The 18,369-nt window shown below is 40.7% G+C and overlaps 1 protein-coding gene across 2 annotated transcripts in view; it reads left to right on the top strand.

The window, feature by feature from the left end:
* The window catches only part of sptbn5 (spectrin, beta, non-erythrocytic 5), a 69,443-nt gene extending 61,339 nt beyond the window's left edge, over positions 1 to 8,104 (top strand). For both annotated transcript variants that reach the window (XM_044166605.1, XM_044166606.1), the window contains 4 exons: positions 1,338 to 1,429; positions 1,825 to 1,941; positions 4,161 to 4,357; positions 4,481 to 8,104. In XM_044166605.1, coding sequence (XP_044022540.1) covers positions 1,338 to 1,429; positions 1,825 to 1,941; positions 4,161 to 4,357; positions 4,481 to 4,632 — 558 coding nt within the window. In that variant the 3' untranslated portion in view covers positions 4,633 to 8,104. The remainder of the gene's footprint in view (positions 1 to 1,337; positions 1,430 to 1,824; positions 1,942 to 4,160; positions 4,358 to 4,480) is intronic.
* The last annotated feature ends 10,265 nt before the right edge of the window (positions 8,105 to 18,369 follow it).

Genomic DNA, 18,369 nt, shown 5'->3' with positions numbered 1-18,369 from the left:
GAGGTGCATGTACTGTTGAGTTAAGTGGAGCTTATTGAGATTATTAAGATATTGCACAGCAGTAATGGAGGAATATAATATCAATATCAATAAATAGGAAAAACTAACATGGGAAAACTAATATTGCACAGGAGTAGTACACAGAATATTGCACAATTATTCAAGTATTGCAGAGATGTTAATGATCAATGTCCAGTTTAGTGACTTCGGGTCATACAGACTGACACTTAGAGGGAGGAGTTAAAGAGTCTGATGGCCACAGGCAGGAATGACTTCCTGTGGCGCTCTGTGGTGCATTGTGGGGGGATGAGTCTTCCGCTGAAGGTGCTCTTTTGTTTGACCAGCACCTCATGGAGCGGGTGGGAGACGCTGTCCTATTTACTGCTACATACGTGAATTTGGAGTTAAAATTTAAAAAAAAAAACAGAACACACACCCAAAGGTCTTATCCTGAGTAGTGTCTTTTTTTAATTTCATGTTAACGTTGTGCCTTAAAAAAGCAACATGACAGATTTTTATTTAGTGTCGCGTGGATGAAGCGAAGCAAACACAGGGACATCTGGTGACTCTGAAAACGTACCGAAGACTGGAGCCTCTCTCATTTTAATAGTTTTAGTCTCAATAAAAGTCCAAGAAGCCTCGTGTTGTTATTTAATCTGTAATGCTGTTGTTCAGAAGTGCTGCATTAAATGTAGGTTATTGTTATTGTGCATTATGTTATAGTAAAATAATAATAAATACTAGGTTTGTCCAAAAAGCCTAGATATCACATATTAATTGGTGTAGTTTAGACCCGGTGTCACTGTGGACTGATGTGTTTTAACTTCGTGGTTGATATTTATGTAACATTTCATATGAGTCGCAATGTGATGTGATTGGAGAATAATATTCATCAAATTAGTTACTTTTATTACATTAATCATTGGTATCAAGAGGAAATCTTCCCGTACTTGTTATTATGTCTCTCTGCTGTACGTCTCCATATTTCTCTATTATTCTTCTGTCTTCTTCTCCCACTAATGTGCCGATCACCGAGTTTAGCTGCAAAGCTTCGGACGTCGTCAGTCATCATGTTATTTTCCATCCGACGCGAGCTCCGGCACGACGTACTGAAACGGTGACTTCACAGGAGGGAAACGAGCTTCGGAGCGTCCGTGTCACCCGCCCATCTCTACTTTGAATTTTGCTTGTTTAAAGAGATTAATTCGGTGAAGTTTTATTTCAGAAATAACATCGAACAACAGACAAAGGCTCACGTTCTGCCACGAGCCACACTTAAATAATCTCGTTAATGAAATAATGAAGTTGGATGGTGTGTGTGTGTTGTGTTTCCACAGAAGACCTCTAGGTGGCCTCCTATCAACATGGTTGGAGTTGTCTGCAGGGAGAACGTTTACTTCAGGAGGAAGGACAACACATTCAAACTGATGTGAGTGAGCTGCAGGACGACATCGTGTTCACAGCTTCGACTCTTCGCTGGATGAAGACGATTTGAATCCTGATTTTAACGACTCAGTTGGCTTTAAAGTTAGAAATAATATTTTTCGCACGCCATATGACAATATTTGAAATATATATTCCAGCAAAGTATGGAAGATATATGATGTGTTTACACTGAAGCAAATATTCAAACAGACTACATGTTTATTTGGTGTCTTAACAGACTTTGGGAACTCTTTTTTTTTTAGAATTTAAATTAAAGGTTTGCATGTTTGAACAAAGCTACACAACATGCTGTGCTAAAACAGGTTAGGTGATATGTATTTCTGTAAATAAATGTCCAGGTTTTTTTGTTGTTGTTGACTGTGTGTTTCTGTGTCTCAGACTGGGGGACGGCAGTCAGTATCTGTTCGCAGCGTCCAGCAGAGAACTCCAGCTGCTGTGGATGAAGAAGCTCCGAAACTGCACTGAATCTGCCGGCAGCGACTCTGACGACTCAGGGTGAGCAGACAGATGCGCGTTGTACTTTATACTGTACCTGAGAGACGTTTCTTTACGTATTAATACCACACTGTGAAAATATAAGTCCCGCATTCAAAACCTTACTTAAATAAAAGTATTATCAGCAAGTGTGACAGTAAAAGTCGTCCCTGTGCAGTAAAACGCTCCTGTCAGTGTTTTATTATATCTGATGTTTCAGAGGTAACGCTATGGAAACATGGTGAGTTTAAACACGATCTGTGAGGCGCACTGTGAGTCATCATGTAACAATACTGAACACTACACCAGAGCGTCCTTCACTCCCGTAACTCGTCGTATTTCCGTAATATAATGTAACATTCAGGGGAAGTCGGGGGGGGGGAGTAAATGTGAACAGTATGTGAGAGGTAGAGCAGGTTTGGATAATTAGTCACCTCATTTCCAATTAATTAACACAAAACCACACTCCACACTGTGTGTGTGTGTGTGTGTGTGTGTGTGTGTGTGTGTGTGTGTGTGTGTTATATGACACGTATGCTGAAGTGTTTAACAAATGACATTTCTGTTCAGACATGTCACAGCCCCTCCCTGCTGATCCAGAAATCTGATTCTTGCTTCGTGAGAATCAATCACATCATGGTACGACACTCCGAGTGGAAGCATAAAGTAGCATGAAATGGAAATACTCAAGTAAAGTACAAGTACCTCAAATTTGTACTTAAGTACAGCACTTGTGTAAATGTACTTAGGTACATTTCACCACTGTCTTAGACACTACATGCTCTCGCCTTTATCCTAAACCTTTTTCTGAATCCTCGAGGTGTGTTGAGACAGAAGGGAATGTTGAAGTGAATCGATGGAAAGATGGGAGATGAAGACACACACAAACATATATAAATAAATAAATCTATGTTTGTAGGAGTTGAAAATGTTTCAACTTGAGCAAAAAATGTGTATCCCGGGAGTTTTATGAATTTACTTCATAAATATACAGTTCCAAGAGGGAAAAACATACAACACAAGCAGTCACACACACACACACACACACACATATATATATATATATATATATATAAATAAATAAAACAATGAACAACATTATAAAAGCACATAAATGAGGAATTTGAAAATATTTTAAGAACATATCAAACAACAAAGTCCTCTTTTGAAATAGACGTTTGAGGAAAAAAATAATCCAAAGTTGGTCTCTGTTTCATAATGTACAAGAACTATATTAAATGTTAGTATAATAACAAAATAATGTATACTGGGGAATATTTGATCAAAGAATAAGAATCTCACCAAGCATTCACTGCCAGCTTAAGAACTTGTCCGTCTTCGATACGCTGTGCTGCAAGTACGTTAATATTTTGGCCTGGCTGTCATTTTTATCAGTGGCCTCATTACTCCTGCGCTGGTTGAACTGCTCCTGGTCTAAATAATTTTACTTATCATAATGATTGTCTGAAAATGAATGAGTGCCGTTGATACAAAAGCTTTGCGTGGCTGGTTTTTGGGGTTTGGAGTCAAACAGGACGTCTGTCAGTCAGAAGTGTTTTGATGGAGTTTCAGACTGAAGTGGTTTCCTTCAAACAGCGTAAGGTAATTTGACTCTGACTTTCACATCTACCTGTTCACACTGTGCACTGTGGGGACGCCGGGCACGTCTCAGGTGGGTGAGAGGCCAACGAAATGAAACTCCCTGCCAGCAGGATTTTTCTTTAATGAGATACTTTGACAAGGTGAATTACATTCAGCGGGCACACAATGGTGGAAAAACACACGGTGGCACAGGACACAGCCATGGGTCTATTCAACTGTCATGCATTACATCTGGTTTAGTTTGGAGCATGGAGATGAAATATACAGTACTGCAGAGGCAACATGACTAATGCGGTCGTAAAATACATTGATAAAAGGATTTCTGCAGGAGAGATATGTTTATTTGACACGTGCAGAAACAGACATTTAAAAAGGAGACGCCTTGGCTTTAGCAGCAGTTAGCGTCGGAGCTATTTGCTGACCAGCAACCGCTGTTTCTCTTAATATCTCCCCCCAGTTTCTGGTTAGCTAGCAGGCAAGATAACATTAGCTCTGTAAATGTTAAAGTGTTGGTTGCAAACATGTCACTTAGACAATGTTAGCTCTCTAGCTAAAAAATGCTTTTGGGGGATGAGGAATCACCTGTAATAGCACTTTGTACACAATGAGTGCGCTAACATTAGCTTGTTGTTGTTCAGGAGAGCGTCATCAGTCAACCTGAGTTTGGAGAAGTTGGCCGAGGCTCCGGATGATTCGGCCTCGACCAAACCGCTTGACAGGAGACCCGAGAGCCTGGAGAGACAGTCATCCACGGAGGGGCAACCTCCTCCCAAACCCCCCCACACATACTTCAACAAACACCGCTACCCTGAGGAAGAGGAGGTCAGGAGCACAGGTGAGACGACACAGCAGACTGCATGTTAGCATGTTGTTTAAAGCTAACGACCAGGTTATCAGTAAACATGCGAAATAAATCTGTGTGGATATTTGGTCTGATTTGTAATTTATCGCATCGCAGGTACACAGAGCCGTCAAAACCAGCCCCCTTTAGTGCCTCCTCCCCCACCCCCCGACACCCAGGACCCCCCCACTGTGACCCCCCAGGTAACAGACGACAACAAAGACAAGTCGAGGAGGAGCGTCTTCAGGAAGTTTTTCACTAAGAAGTAGAGCTTTGAGTCTCTGCAGCCGTCCTTCCTCATCACCTGTCGGTTTCCTTCATCCTGGGAAGCCAAATGGTGCAGGTGACTCAGCCACTGACGGCTTTCGCTTCTTCAAAGTTTTGGACGTTAATATTTGAATAATAAGATTTACCACTCAAGTACAATTTCCAGACATGAGGCTAGAGGAGGTGTCATCAGATGCCAAGTAAAATTTGTTTTACTTACAAAGTGCTTTTATGTGACATGTTCACAAAGTGCCTTACAGAAAATAAAGGACCCAGTGACTAAAAATGAGCGATCTTAAAATCAGAAATCTAAAAACTCTGAGCACAGACGAGCTCTTGACCTTGGAAACAGCAGTTGAACAGAAAAATCTTAACTCAAGGTTCACTTACTGACTTTTTCCAGATCCGCGGGGTTCTTTCCGCTACGGAAAGCCGATAGATGCAGTTGAAAGCCCTGAATAAAGCTAGTAAATTGACCCTTGAGTTAATTTTCTTTTCTTACTCAAACGCTTTTTAGTTGTTTGTTTAAGAGGAATGCGCTCTTGTTCCTATAGAGTGTGAATGCTGTTTGAAAGTGATGTAATGACTAAGAATAATTTTTCCTACGTCCATGAAAATAAGCAAAAGAAAAACGCGAGGTGTGGGTGAGATGTTCGCACGCTGTACACGTTAACTCTTAAATCAACATATTTCTTGGATTGTTGTGAAAAATGTTAAAGAGCCACTTAACGTCCTGTTTTAGCTTCGCAAACTTAAAAAATGCATTCAAACCCACCACGGTAAACCGCTAGCTTAGTAGTTGTAGTATTTATAATAATAATAAATAAATAATAAAACTTTATTTATAGAGCACTTATCAAAACAAAGTACAAAGTGTTTCACAACAAGAGAAATAAAATACATAAAATACACAAAAGCAATAAAATAAACAGTAAAATAAACAGCCAGTTCAGGTAAAATCAGGATCTGCTTTCAGATAAAAATGTGTTTTGAGACGAGACTTAAACGAAGACTCTGACTCAGACAGCCTGATGTCTTCGGGCAGGTTGATCCAGAGCCTCGGGGCCCTGATGGCAAAACCTCTGTCCCCCTTAGTTTCCATCCTGGACTCAGGAACAGACAGGAGACCCCTGCCCAAAGATCTCAGACTACGTGAAGGTTCATAAGGTCTAAAATATAGTCCGGAGCCATGAAGAGCCTTAAAAGTAATCAATAAGATCTTAAAATCAATCCTGAAACAAACAGGGAGCCGATGTAAAGAGGCTGAAACAGGTGTGATGTGGTCGCACCTCTGGGTCCTGGTTTACAGCCGAGTAGCCGAGTTCTGTACAGTCTGCAGGCAAGTTTTTTGATTAAGACGAGTGAACAGGCTGTTACAGTAATCGAGGCGTGAAGAGATAAAAGCATGTACAACAGTTTCTGCATCATTAAGATTTAAAATAGATCGTATTTTTGCAATATTTCTGAGGTGATATGTTATATGTTATCTTAGTGATATGTTGCTCAAAACATAAACCAACATTTCTTGCAACAGGTTTGATATGTTTTGACAGGTTACCAGTAGATGGCAGTATTTGTTTAGTGATGTGTTGGGGCCCAATAACAAGGATTTCAGTTTTATTTGAGTTGAGCTGAAGAAAATTTATCGACATCCAGTGTTTTATGTCGGACAGGCAGTCCTACAGGGAACTCAGCGTACTGAGGTCAGTGGGCTCGACAGGGAGGTACAGCTGAGTGTCATCCGCATAACAACGAAATTAAATACCATGTCTGCGGATGACATCACCCAAGGGAAGCATGTATAAGGAGAACAATATTGGTCCCAGAATTGAACCTTGAGGCACACCGTACTTGATACGGGAAAAGGATGACATGAAGTTATTAATGCTGACACAGAGTTTCCTATTTCTGCTATTATTAGTATTTCTGCTGCTACCACTCGGGGTACGTCATAGACCTTTGGGAGGTCTAGAGGACACGAAATACTTCTGTTGTAATGAACAATATAAAGTGAGACCAAGATCAATATATAATGTAAAAATTTTAAAAAAAAGTGCATTTAGTGTAACTCTTGAAGTTAACGGCTCCTAGTGACGGAAGTGAAACAAAATGGCGGTTCAGTCTGATTAGCAGGCTGTCAAATTTAGAATGAATCAAACGTCAGTGGAAACTCATCAGTCTTTGTTTCTGAGTCTTTACCCGAGGCAGAAAACGGACAGCTCGCAGACGCAAGTTTGATTTGAGGGGAAGTCCTGCGGCTGACAGCAGCCGAATGTGTGCGGCCGTTTTTTATCGGAGATATTTCAGACGGGTCTGTAGTTGTACGCCGGCCTTAACTTTGCTCTTAGTCTGATGTAAATTACACACTTTCACAAAAAATAACTTATTTTAAGCCTAAAACGTCAGCCCCCCAGGCTAAGAGCCATGTTTCCATGGTAACAATCAGTGACACCTGCTGACCCGTGTTTCCACGGTAACAATCAGTGACACCTGCTGACCAGTGTTTCCATGGTAACAGGCAGTTCTTCCAGAGAGCTACAGCAGAGTGAACGGAGCTGAGCAGTCTGACCGTGGACGTATGGACTCGGTCAGCCATGTTTTTTATTTTTTAATTTTTTTTAGTTTGAACAAACTTTATTTATCCAGATTTCAAAGCAGAGTAGTTTCTACTTAAGACAGTCAGGAACTAGACGTCTGTCTGAAATCTGTTAGTTCGATCTAAACCGGAGTCAAAGTCCGGATCCAGGTCGTCGTTTAAGAAACAGAGAGACAGACGGATGTCATGTCTGACGTTAACGCTCTGCTTGTGTGTCTGATCTAAAACAGTTTGAAGTGACTTCATCTCAAAATATGATTTTTTTTTTCCACCTTTGAAAAGTGACACTTGACAGCAAATCAATTCAAACCAATTTGTGACATTTAGGAGCAGAAAAGGTTCCTGGAGACATCGCACGGCGTAAAGATAAAACCCGTTTTAATGCTTTTAAAAGATGAACTTTGGTTCAGTGTTTTTGGAAATGAACTCCATTTATTTATTAATGAGCAACAAATCCAAACATCTTCACACTCATCCTCTCCTCCATTCAATCAGATCAATAAGTCAATCATTAAAAATAATGAGTCAGATTAAGACTTCAGGAGTTCTGACACTTACTCAGTTTGGGAAATTAAAGTCAATTGAAGTGTTTGAGAGTCATTCAGTTTATGAATCATAAACATCTGACGTCACTTCATCGTTTATCTGTTGGCGTTTCTCAGATCAGACAAAGTTATTTATGTTCAGCGTTTTAAATTAAAGCTTTTGATATTTTTGTGTTAATTGATAATCTCATTGATCACTGTAAGACTTCTGCACTGCATTAACAATGTGGTACATTATGGAAAATATTGTTAAAACTGCAGATTCACAGATGAACCAAACTCATTAATTTGATTGAATTGCACTGAATGTTTTAATTAAATATTTCCACATTTCGTCGTCGACTTCCTGATCCTTTTTTCTTCCTCTGAGGAGTCTGTGCATGTTGTGTGGCGACATGTGCAAACACCGTATTGATTTACTGACACATTGATCCAGTACGTAACTGTCCAGAGTTTTCTTCTTCCTGTCTGTGATGCTGAGGTCAAAGGTCACCTGTGTGGGCACTGAGGCAGCTTCAGGCTTCACTGCACTGGTACGTACCGCCTCCAGGAATTAGCCACAGCCTCACGCTGACACTGACGATCTTTCACGTGTTACCAAACTAACTCAGTTCTGTGCGACAAAGTATAGCTTTAATCAGTGCAGGTGGTGACTGACATGTTTGTCCACCGGGGCTACCGTAGCTGTGTGCGCTCGCTGCTCTACACTCGACTCGACTACGTCCCTGCTTCGTGTTTATGTTCACATCTTCCCGGCCTTTCTGGCTCGCGAGCCCTCGTCACCGGCTGCATAAAACTACCAAAATGCGACCATTTCAACAAACGAGTGATGTTTTTGCTTGTTTTATCTGGTACTTGTTCTTACCGGATGCAGTTTGGTCGATGAGTTGTCAGCAGCTCCACCAAAAGAGACGTTTCTCCTCTAAACTTCCCAAAGAGGTCAAATCACCCAAAAAACCAACACTGACGGGGGACATTTTACCACAGACAGAGCACGTTTCCTTCTGTAGTTTTACTGTTATTTGTAATGGAGTAGTTTCACATTGTTGTACTGGTACTTTGACTTAAGTAAAGGATCTGAGTACTTCTTCCAGCACTGCATGCAACCCTTTGAGGGGGTCGCGACCCCGAGCAGGTTGAGAAAGCACAGCCTCGGGGCTCATTCATAATACAGTTTTAAAGGGATGTGGACTGCAACCAGTTTAAAAAAAGATATTACTTCCCAGAAGCAGTGGTGGAACTTAACTAAGGACATTTACTCAAGTACTGTACTGGAGTACAAATTTGAGGTACTTGTACTTCACTAGAGTCTTTTCTTTTCCTTTCTCCACGTCTCAGAGGGGAATAGTGTACTTTTTACTTCACTACATTTATCTGACGGCTGACACACAAAACACATGAAGAGATTATAAAACATGATGTTTTGTTGTGAATTAAACACACAATACAAGTTCATGAAAGAGATTATAAAACATGATGTTTTGATGTTTGAAGTCGCTGTAAATCCCTTCCTGGCTGCAGCTGCTCAGATGTGCAGATCTGCTGCTTTTCCTCTGAACGACTGTAATAACTGTAATGTTTGTTAATAACGCGAGCTTTGGACTGTCGGTTTCTCACCGTTTTCGCCTCTGGGTCGTCGTGGTTTTCTCACCGTTTTCACCAGTTCGATGGATCGATGGATCGACGGAGAAAAGAATCGGCAGATGGATCCAGAATGAAAAGCATCATCAGCTGCAGTCCGATACAAACCGGTTCAACATGAGCTCCAGCTCCACCAGCTGCAGCAGCAACATCCTGCTTTACATTAATGCACGAGGAATAATAACCTGATGATAGAATATATAACAGCACAGCAGCCACAGGGACGCTGCACTGCTTTAATGCTTTAAGGGCTTTTTCCTGATCACACTCTCACACTTTCACTGCAGCAGAGTGTTTGTACAGTGTGTGTGTTAGTACTTTTACTGCAGCAGAGTGTTTGTACAGTGTGTGTGTTAGTACTTTTACTGCAGCAGAGTGTTTGTACAGTGTGTGTGTTAGTACTTTCACTGCAGCAGAGTGTTTGTACAGAGTGTGTGTTAGTACTTTCACTGCAGCAGAGTGTTTGTACAGAGTGTGTGTTAGTACTTTCACTGCAGCAGTGTGTGTGTACAGAGTGTGTGTTAGTACTTTTACTGCAGCAGAGTGTTTGTACAGAGTGTGTGTTAGTACTTTTACTGCAGCAGAGTGTGTGTACAGAGTGTGTGTTAGTACTTTTACTGCAGCAGAGTGTGTGTACAGAGTGTGTGTTAGTACTTTTACTGCAGCAGAGTGTGTGTACAGTGTGTGTGTTAGTACTTTTACTGCAGCAGAGTGTGTGTACAGAGTGTGTGTCAGTACTTTTACTGCAGCAGTGTGTGTGTACAGAGTGTGTGTTAGTACTTTCACTGCAGCAGAGTGTTTGTACAGAGTGTGTGTTAGTACTTTTACTGCAGCAGAGTGTTTGTACAGTGTGTGTGTTAGTACTTTCACTGCAGCAGAGTGTTTGTACAGAGTGTGTGTTAGTACTTTTACTGCAGCAGAGTGTTTGTACAGTGTGTGTGTTAGTACTTTTACTGCAGCAGAGTGTTTGTACAGTGTGTGTGTTAGTACTTTCACTGCAGTAAAGGCTCTGAGTGCTTCCTCTGGCAGACTCTTACCGGTTTGTGTACTAACTGAGACAGGTGTGCAGTTCCTCCCCTCGGCCTCACGGTGTCGCTGTCGGTGCAGTAATGAGCCTCCTCTCCGCCTCTCGGAGCTCTCAGTTTGAGTCTGCGGGCTCCAGCCGGCAGATTGTCCGGTTCAAAAGTTTATTTTCAGCGCTTGACATTGATTGAACCATTAACCCTGCGGCGCCAACACAGCTAATGATTTTCCTGCTTGTTTTTCTGCTGCAGGACAGCAGGAACTTCTCTCTCTGGCTGCGTCTCCATCGCATTTCCCTGCTTTTTATTTAATAATTCGAGGCCATTTCTGCTTCATGAATTCATGCTTTCGCTGCTGGAGATGTTTGTTAATTCGGTTTAGAGATTCCCGGATAAAGTTTAAAGATTCAAAAATCTATTTCGCAACTTCAGCATCCACGTTTGGTGCTCTTTTTTTTTTTTTTTTTTTTTTTAAAAACAAACCCACTTCTGAACAAACATATATTACAGGAGAAACTCATCACATGGGACGAAGGTTCAAACTAAAACGTGCAGAAGTTTAGAAAAGCTGCTGTGTGTGTGTGTGTGTTACTAGAATAATGTGCGATTTATTTCCTTTACAAAGCTTCATTTTAACTTCAAAATGATCTCCAATAAATCAGCACAGCCTCCCTGCACACAGAGCACCGTGGAGACTTTAGATTCAGGGGAAGGAAGAATATCTGCTGAGAGGGAAACCAGCAACTTCAAAAAATGAAATATATCCTAAATGAAAAATAAAGTCTTGCATTTTCCCTTAAATAACATCCGACTGTGTTTAAGGTGCATTCATATTCGTTATTGTGAATTTAAGGGGAAATTAAAGGTTCATCGCGAGACTTCGCTGGATGTTTTGTGTTTGAGCTGCAGTGTGTCTCCCTTTTTATTATTTTTTTATTATTTTATTTTTTTGCTGTGTTGGACACATTTTGGTCCCTGCAGGCCTCCGTCTGATTCCCGCTTCAACATTCAGCTCACGGCGACAGAAAAAGAGGGAAGCAGCAGGAGATCCGAGACAGACCGGGTCCGGTCTGCGCTGCAGAGCCTCCGGCGCGACCGGGTCTCCGCACCGCGCCGGGGGTTTCACAAAGTGCTGCAGGGTCCAGCCAGTCCACGGGTCGTGTCTTTGTTTTTCCTCCTTTTAAACCGATTCAAACTTACACGTTTAGCGAAATGAAATCATATAAAAAGAGCCGCGTGCAGCTCCCGTCGGCACACACACACACACGCGGGGATGTGTTGTGTGAATTTGGGGATTTTAACAAGCTGACGATGAGATTTTTTTAAATGTTACATTAAATTAGAAATGTGAAAACAGACTTTTACACCACAGAGGCAGGTAATAATCTGCAGGACAATCTGACGTAAATTTTAGTTTGAATAAACTGTAGTTTAATACTTTAAACTTTCATTTCTGCAGCAATCCGATGGTTATTCGGGTGAAAGAGAGGTTATTATAAGCACTGCAGGTATATTATCTGCGGTGAAAGGACACAGTAAGCAGCTTCCACACATTTAAACCGAAGAAACAACTTTAACATTTTTTCCGCGTTTATTTCGCTCCTGTAATTGATCTGATTCGCGCCTCCAGAATCTGACTTTTATTGATTATTTTCTTCTATTAGATGACAGCTTAGACTGCGTTTAAAATACTTCTCGTAAAGTTGCAACAGTTGACGAGATAGAAACAGATTACAAAGCTGAAGTTTCACCTGTCACAAGTTAGAACATGTCAAATCAGTTTTCAGTTTCCCGTCGGTTATAAAGAGAAAACGCGGATCAAATTAAATCACAGAACTGTTCAGACAGAATCACCAGTCGATCAGAGATGAAACGTTAAAATAAATCGATTAGATGTCGCGGGGAGGCTGATGTTTGTGTTGGTGTAGTTCCCGTTCCCGCCGCCGGGAGGGGCCTCCTCCTCCTCCTCCTCTCTGCTGTTGATCCCTCAGATTTATTTGCTCACAACTTTCCCTCTGAGCCTTAAAGCCAATAATAATAATGCCGAAGCTGTTTACATGCAGCCGGCGTGTTGAGGAATCACTCGGCGTCTGTGTTCAAACATTCAGACTCGAGGAAACAACATTCTGCAGATCAACGCGCTCGAACCTCCAGCCTTCATCCCTCCGATCCTCTTATCCCCGTGCAGGTTTAACCCTGAGGTCTGCTTCCCCTCCCCCCTCTTCTTGACCTCTTTAGACAGGACAGGGGGTCAAAGGTCACCGGTGAAGGCAAGGATGAAGGTTCTAGTTTCTGAAATCAACCGGACGAACATGATTCTGTTTGCTGTTCCCAAAAAAACCAACACACGTGAAAATAGGAAGAGCCCAGTTTGTGTTTAAGATTCCCTGAAGCCTCCTTAAAAAAAGTTACCCGTTACACAAGAAACCCTTAAAAACCTCCAGAACACCTTAAAGAGTCCCAGAACTTCCTTTAACCCCATAAGAACCCCCCCAAATATCTTAAGATCTGCTTTAAAACCAATAAAACCCCCTTTGAATGCCCCTACAGTCCCCCAGAATACCATAGAAACACCCAAACCCCTTAAAACCCCCCCTTGGGAACCAATAAAACCCCTTAACATTTCACAAAACACCTGCTGGAACCCATTTAAAAACCTCAGGAACCCCCTTCATGACAACATGGACCAACTTAAGATGCTCTTGAACTTCCCTCAAACCCCCTGGAACCCACTTAAGAACCCCTTGAACCCCATAGGAACTTGTGGCTACCCCTGGAAATTTCCCAGAAGTCTTCAAGAACCCCTGAAACCTCTTAAGAAGGAAGGAACCCCTTAAGGGCTGCTAGAACTTTTGTAAGAACCACAGGAACCCCTTAATAACCTGATAGACCCTCCTAGACCTGGAACCTTGTTAAACAACCTACTGGAACCCCTTAAAGAATAATAGACCCCACTTAAGAAACCTTGGAACACCCTCAAGAACCCTTGAATCCCCTTAAGAACTCCTTGACCCCCTTACAACCCTTGTTAGGAACCATTGGAACCTCCTCAAGAACTCAAGGAACTCTTTGAGAGCAGCTAGAACCCTTAAAAAAACCTGAAACCCTTTAAGAACTTATAGAAACCACTAATGAACCCTGTTAAGACCCAGTGGGACTTCCTTAAGAACCCAAAAATCCCAAAGGGGCTGCTGAAGCCATTAAGAGAACCATAGGAGCTGCCTTATTAACCCCAAAGCCCCCCTTAATTAGCCTTAGAACATTCTTAAAACCCCTGGATCTGACTACGAAGCCCATTAAGAGTCAGAACCACCTCCTTAAGAACCCAACACACCCATAAGCCATTAATAACATTAGATTTGATTTAAGAACACGTGAAACCCATTGAGAACTCCTGGCACCCCTAACAAACCCCCTTGAGCTCTTTTTGGACCCCCTTAAGGGCCACTGGAACCCCCTGATAACGTCCAAATACCCCCTAAAGAACCCCTGAAACCGGTTGAACCGTCTAAAAAGAAACCTTAATAACCCCATAGCGCCCCTTAGCCTTAGAACCCCTGGATCTGACTACGAACCACATCAAGAGCCAGTGCCACCTCCTTAAGAACGCAAGGAACCCCTTAAGGGCTGCTGGAACCCCTGAAACCGGTTGAGAACTCCTGGCACCCCCTGACAGACCCCCTTGAGCTCTTTTTGGACCCCCCTTAAAGGGCCGCTGGACTGCTTAATGCTTTGTAAGGTATGACGTTCTTCACTCTTTACCGTCTTTCCTTCTTGATTTCTAACTGCCTCCTTCTGATCAGTCACTCGATCAGCCTCATTGATCGATATTGATTACACACACACACACACACACAGACGTGTTTCTCCTGAATAAATCGTCTTTCTGTGTTTCTGTTTTACGTGAAGAAAAGCAGCAGCAGATGTTCTGAAAACCAACAGCCTGTTTCACATCTGGTTTAAACATTTCCAAACCAAAACTTTTAACTTTTAAACTCTTTAGATTCTGTGGAGGAATCGGAAACATTAAACATCGCCGCTAAAATTATCACCAGTTGGTGTAAAACTGACGGGATCAATGAAGGGTCTTTAAAAGAGAAATGAAAACAGACGTCCCAATAAGATCCATGAAAACAGAAATAATCTTTTGCTTCTAACGATGGTGGAGACGTTAATTATGATGGAGGTCAGAGGTCACCCATGTGCTTCTTTCTCTCTGATTTAAATAATCTCCCTGTTCCACCAAAACACAAATACATTTCATGCAATATAAGCAGAACGTTTTCATGGCGATAATTAATTTTTTGTTATTTTATACGAAGTGTAAAGTGACACACCTTTTTAAATCAAGATCGTAGAGCATAAAGTATATTTTCTGCGTTATTGTATACAATAAAAGTGTTTAACTCTTCTAACAAGCAGGATTAAACGTGTCGTCTTGATGGACATCTGGAGCCTGTAAATGCATAATGTTTCCTAATGTTTGGCTCTTATTGGACAGCTTTAAAATAAAAGCAGCTGGTGAACTAATTTTTTTTTTTATCACTTTAATAAGAAAGTATATTTAAAAACTTATTTGTGTATCAGCAGAGCTCTGTCACCACAGATTTTCACATTTCACACCAAAGTGCAAATTTAAGGGTCCTTCTTTTTATTTGTTTTACTTTTTTTTTTTTTTTTTTTAAAGGAGGAAATTAAAATGTGCTCTAAAATTTAGAAGAAAATGAACTGAGTCTGGTTTGCTTTGATGTCCCAGTTGTTCACCAACAGTCAACAAAAGAGGCATGACGAATCCACCTCTCTGATCCATGGCACTGCAAATTTGAGCGTTTAAACGTGTTTAAAATTCTGGGAAAATGAATTGAGTCTGGTTTGGGCTGATTCGAGCTCCCACTTGTTAGTTATCCAACAAAAGAGCCAAGAGTCAACCTCTTTCTCTCAACCCTGTACCATGCTTAACACTGCAAATGTGTTTTAAAATTCAAAAGAAAATGAATTGAGTTTGGTTTGGGTTGAAATCCCAGTTGTTAGCTGACCAACAAAAGAGGCAAAAGTCAACTAGTCTCTCAACCTTCACACAGCACATTTTAATCAGTTTTAAAATTAAAAAATAAAAATGAATAGAGTCTGGTACAGTTTTATTTGAATACCCAGTTGTCAACATCTCTCTCTCTCATGCGTCACACTACAAATGTTAGCATTTATACATGTTCTAAAATTCAAAAGAAAATGAACTAAGTCTGGTTTGGGCTGATTTGGACTCCCAGTTGTTGCTGACCAACAAAAGAGGCTTGGGTCATCCTTTCCCTCAACCTCCACACTGCATAGTTTAGCTTTTAATGTGTTTTAAAATTCAGGAAAAAATGAACTGAGTCTGATTTGAAATAGCAGGTGTTAGTTGACCAACAAAAAAGGCAAGAGTCAACCTCTCTCATCCTTCACACTGCAAATTTGAGCATTTAAACATTTTCTAAAATTCAGAAGAAAATGAATGTAGGTCTGGTTTGACTTGAAGTTCCAGTTGGTTGGACAGAAGAGGCAAGAAAGTCAAACTTCCTCTGATAGGTCACACTGCAGATTTGAGCTTTTAAATGTGCCGTAAAATTCAGCAGAAAATGTATGGAGTCTGGTCATGAAAGCCCCCCCCCCCTTACACTGCAATTTTGAGCATTTACATTGTGTTTTAAAATTCTGTCTGGTTTAACTGGGACTCCTAGTTGATAGTTGACCAACAAAAGAGACAACCTCTCATCTGTCACACTGCAAATTTAAGTATTTAATAGTGTTTAAAATGAACTGGTTCGGTTTTATTTGACGTCCCAGCTGTTGGTCTGTTTTTAAAATTGTAAAGAAAAAGAATGAAGTCTGGTTTGTGTGGCAGTCGCCCTCTCAGCCACGTCTCATGCTTTAATTCTGCCCGTTGAAGCCTTTTCAAATTCAGATTCAATAAAATAAACTGGTTTGATTTGAAGTCCCAGATATGTTTAACGTTTTACTTCTTTAAATCAACATTTTTATTATTTTTTCAGAGGAGCCACTTCTCCCTTCTCTCCGATGAATCCACCTGCTGCTTTTGTTTTTAAAGGTTGAATTTTCTTAAAATCGTGAAACCTGAAACAGACACTTGTCTTCCTGAGGCTGGATGGATATCTGTCCCTCCTCATCCTCCTCCTCCTCCTCTTCCTCGGTGCTGTTTGGATGCTGCAGCCCGACAGACACAAGCACACATTTACCTCAGCACGCGCACACACACACACACACGCGCAGAAACATATAACGTCCTCTGCGTCTGTGAGCAAACTAACACCACCGACAGACAGCCCGTGTGTTTAGTTCACTGACAGACTCGCGTCCAGATAACCGGTCCCATCAAAATAAAAGCATGACGAGAGACAAACACAATATTCCCCCCAAATAAATGAGTTTTCCGGACGCAAAGTGCGCATTCAGGACGCGTTTTTACGCAAGAAAAATGCATCAAATGGACGAAAGATGAAGCGAAGTTAGTGTTTGATTTCTGCAGAGCGACGCACTTTATCCTGTTGTTGTTGTTGTTGTTATTAATATTATCATCATCATTATTATTTATTATTATTATTATTATTATTATTATTATTATTACTATTATTATCATTATTATTTTATCATTGTCATCATTATTATTTATTATCATTATCATCATCATTATTATTAATATTATTTTATCATTGTCATTATCATCATCATGTTATTATTATTTATTTATTTATTATTATTATTATTATCATCATCATCATTATATTATAATATTATTATTATTATTTTATTATTATTAAGTTTGGAGGTTCACTCTGGAACTTGGAAAGTAGTTTCCCAAGATAAAAATATTATCACGACTTAGACTCACTTACTTTTTAAAAAAATAAATTTCCCCCGAGGAGCTTTCAACTAACAATCAGCTGTTGAAGACCACCATATGTGACTGAAAGCTCCGGAAAAGTCCGATGTCAGTTTTTGTTATAATTATTCTAGTTTTCAGTAGCCAGCCTAATAATAATAATAATAATAATAATAATAATAATAATAATTAATAATAATAATTAATAAAATATAATAACTGAGTTCTGCCTTCCGGTCTCTGCTCACTGATTTCTGCTTTTTCTAAAGTTTTTTTTTTTTCTAAAATAAAAGTCAGAGCTGCACGTGCCATTCGCGTGAACATTTCCCAGTGATAAAATGTGTGGGAATAAATAATTTAAATATTCTGCTCAGAAACATTCAGACAGACTGAGTCTGAGCTGAATATGAAAATCAATCAGGAATCGATTAAAGCGGATCTTTTTAGTCCAAAACCTCCGCACCGAGCTAAAACCGCACGCGCTGATGGAAATTGTTGGATTTTGACGCGCGCTCCTCCTTAAACGCTTATTATTAATATTAATCAGCAGAATCGGATCAAACCTGCAGCGTCAGCGGCTCCTCCGGGTCAAAGTGCTTCAGTTTCTGAAGACTTTTGGATTCGTGGATTTTTGTCACATTTACGCACAAAAAAAAACTCCCCTTTTTGGACGGAAACGCTCAAATAACTGAGTCTCTGCGGCGTTAAAGGAACTCTGCTGGAGTTTGAGTCTGTCTCCCAATCAGACACTTTTAGTTTGTTGCTTCAGAAAACGCACGAGCTTACTCCGCGACATTTTGTTTCCGTCCTCGCGCGGAGCCGGTGCCGCTCTCGGTCCGCCTTAAACGCGTTAAATGAACTGTCGTGGATTTACAGGCTGACAGATTTGGCTTCATGTGTCTCGGATTAAACTATTTAAGGTGGACTTGCAGTGTTGAAATCAAGAGTTTCGCTGCTTCAGACAACATGGGTGGATGTTTATGTTCATTATTTGGGTGTTATACAGGAAAGGTGGTGGCAACAACACAAACAGTAATATTAATGAGTGATACTGATAT

Source organism: Siniperca chuatsi, linkage group LG15 (assembly GCF_020085105.1).
Source record: "Siniperca chuatsi isolate FFG_IHB_CAS linkage group LG15, ASM2008510v1, whole genome shotgun sequence".
Classification (NCBI taxonomy): domain Eukaryota; kingdom Metazoa; phylum Chordata; class Actinopteri; order Centrarchiformes; family Sinipercidae; genus Siniperca; species Siniperca chuatsi.
This window is presented reverse-complemented; position numbering and strand designations above follow the sequence as displayed.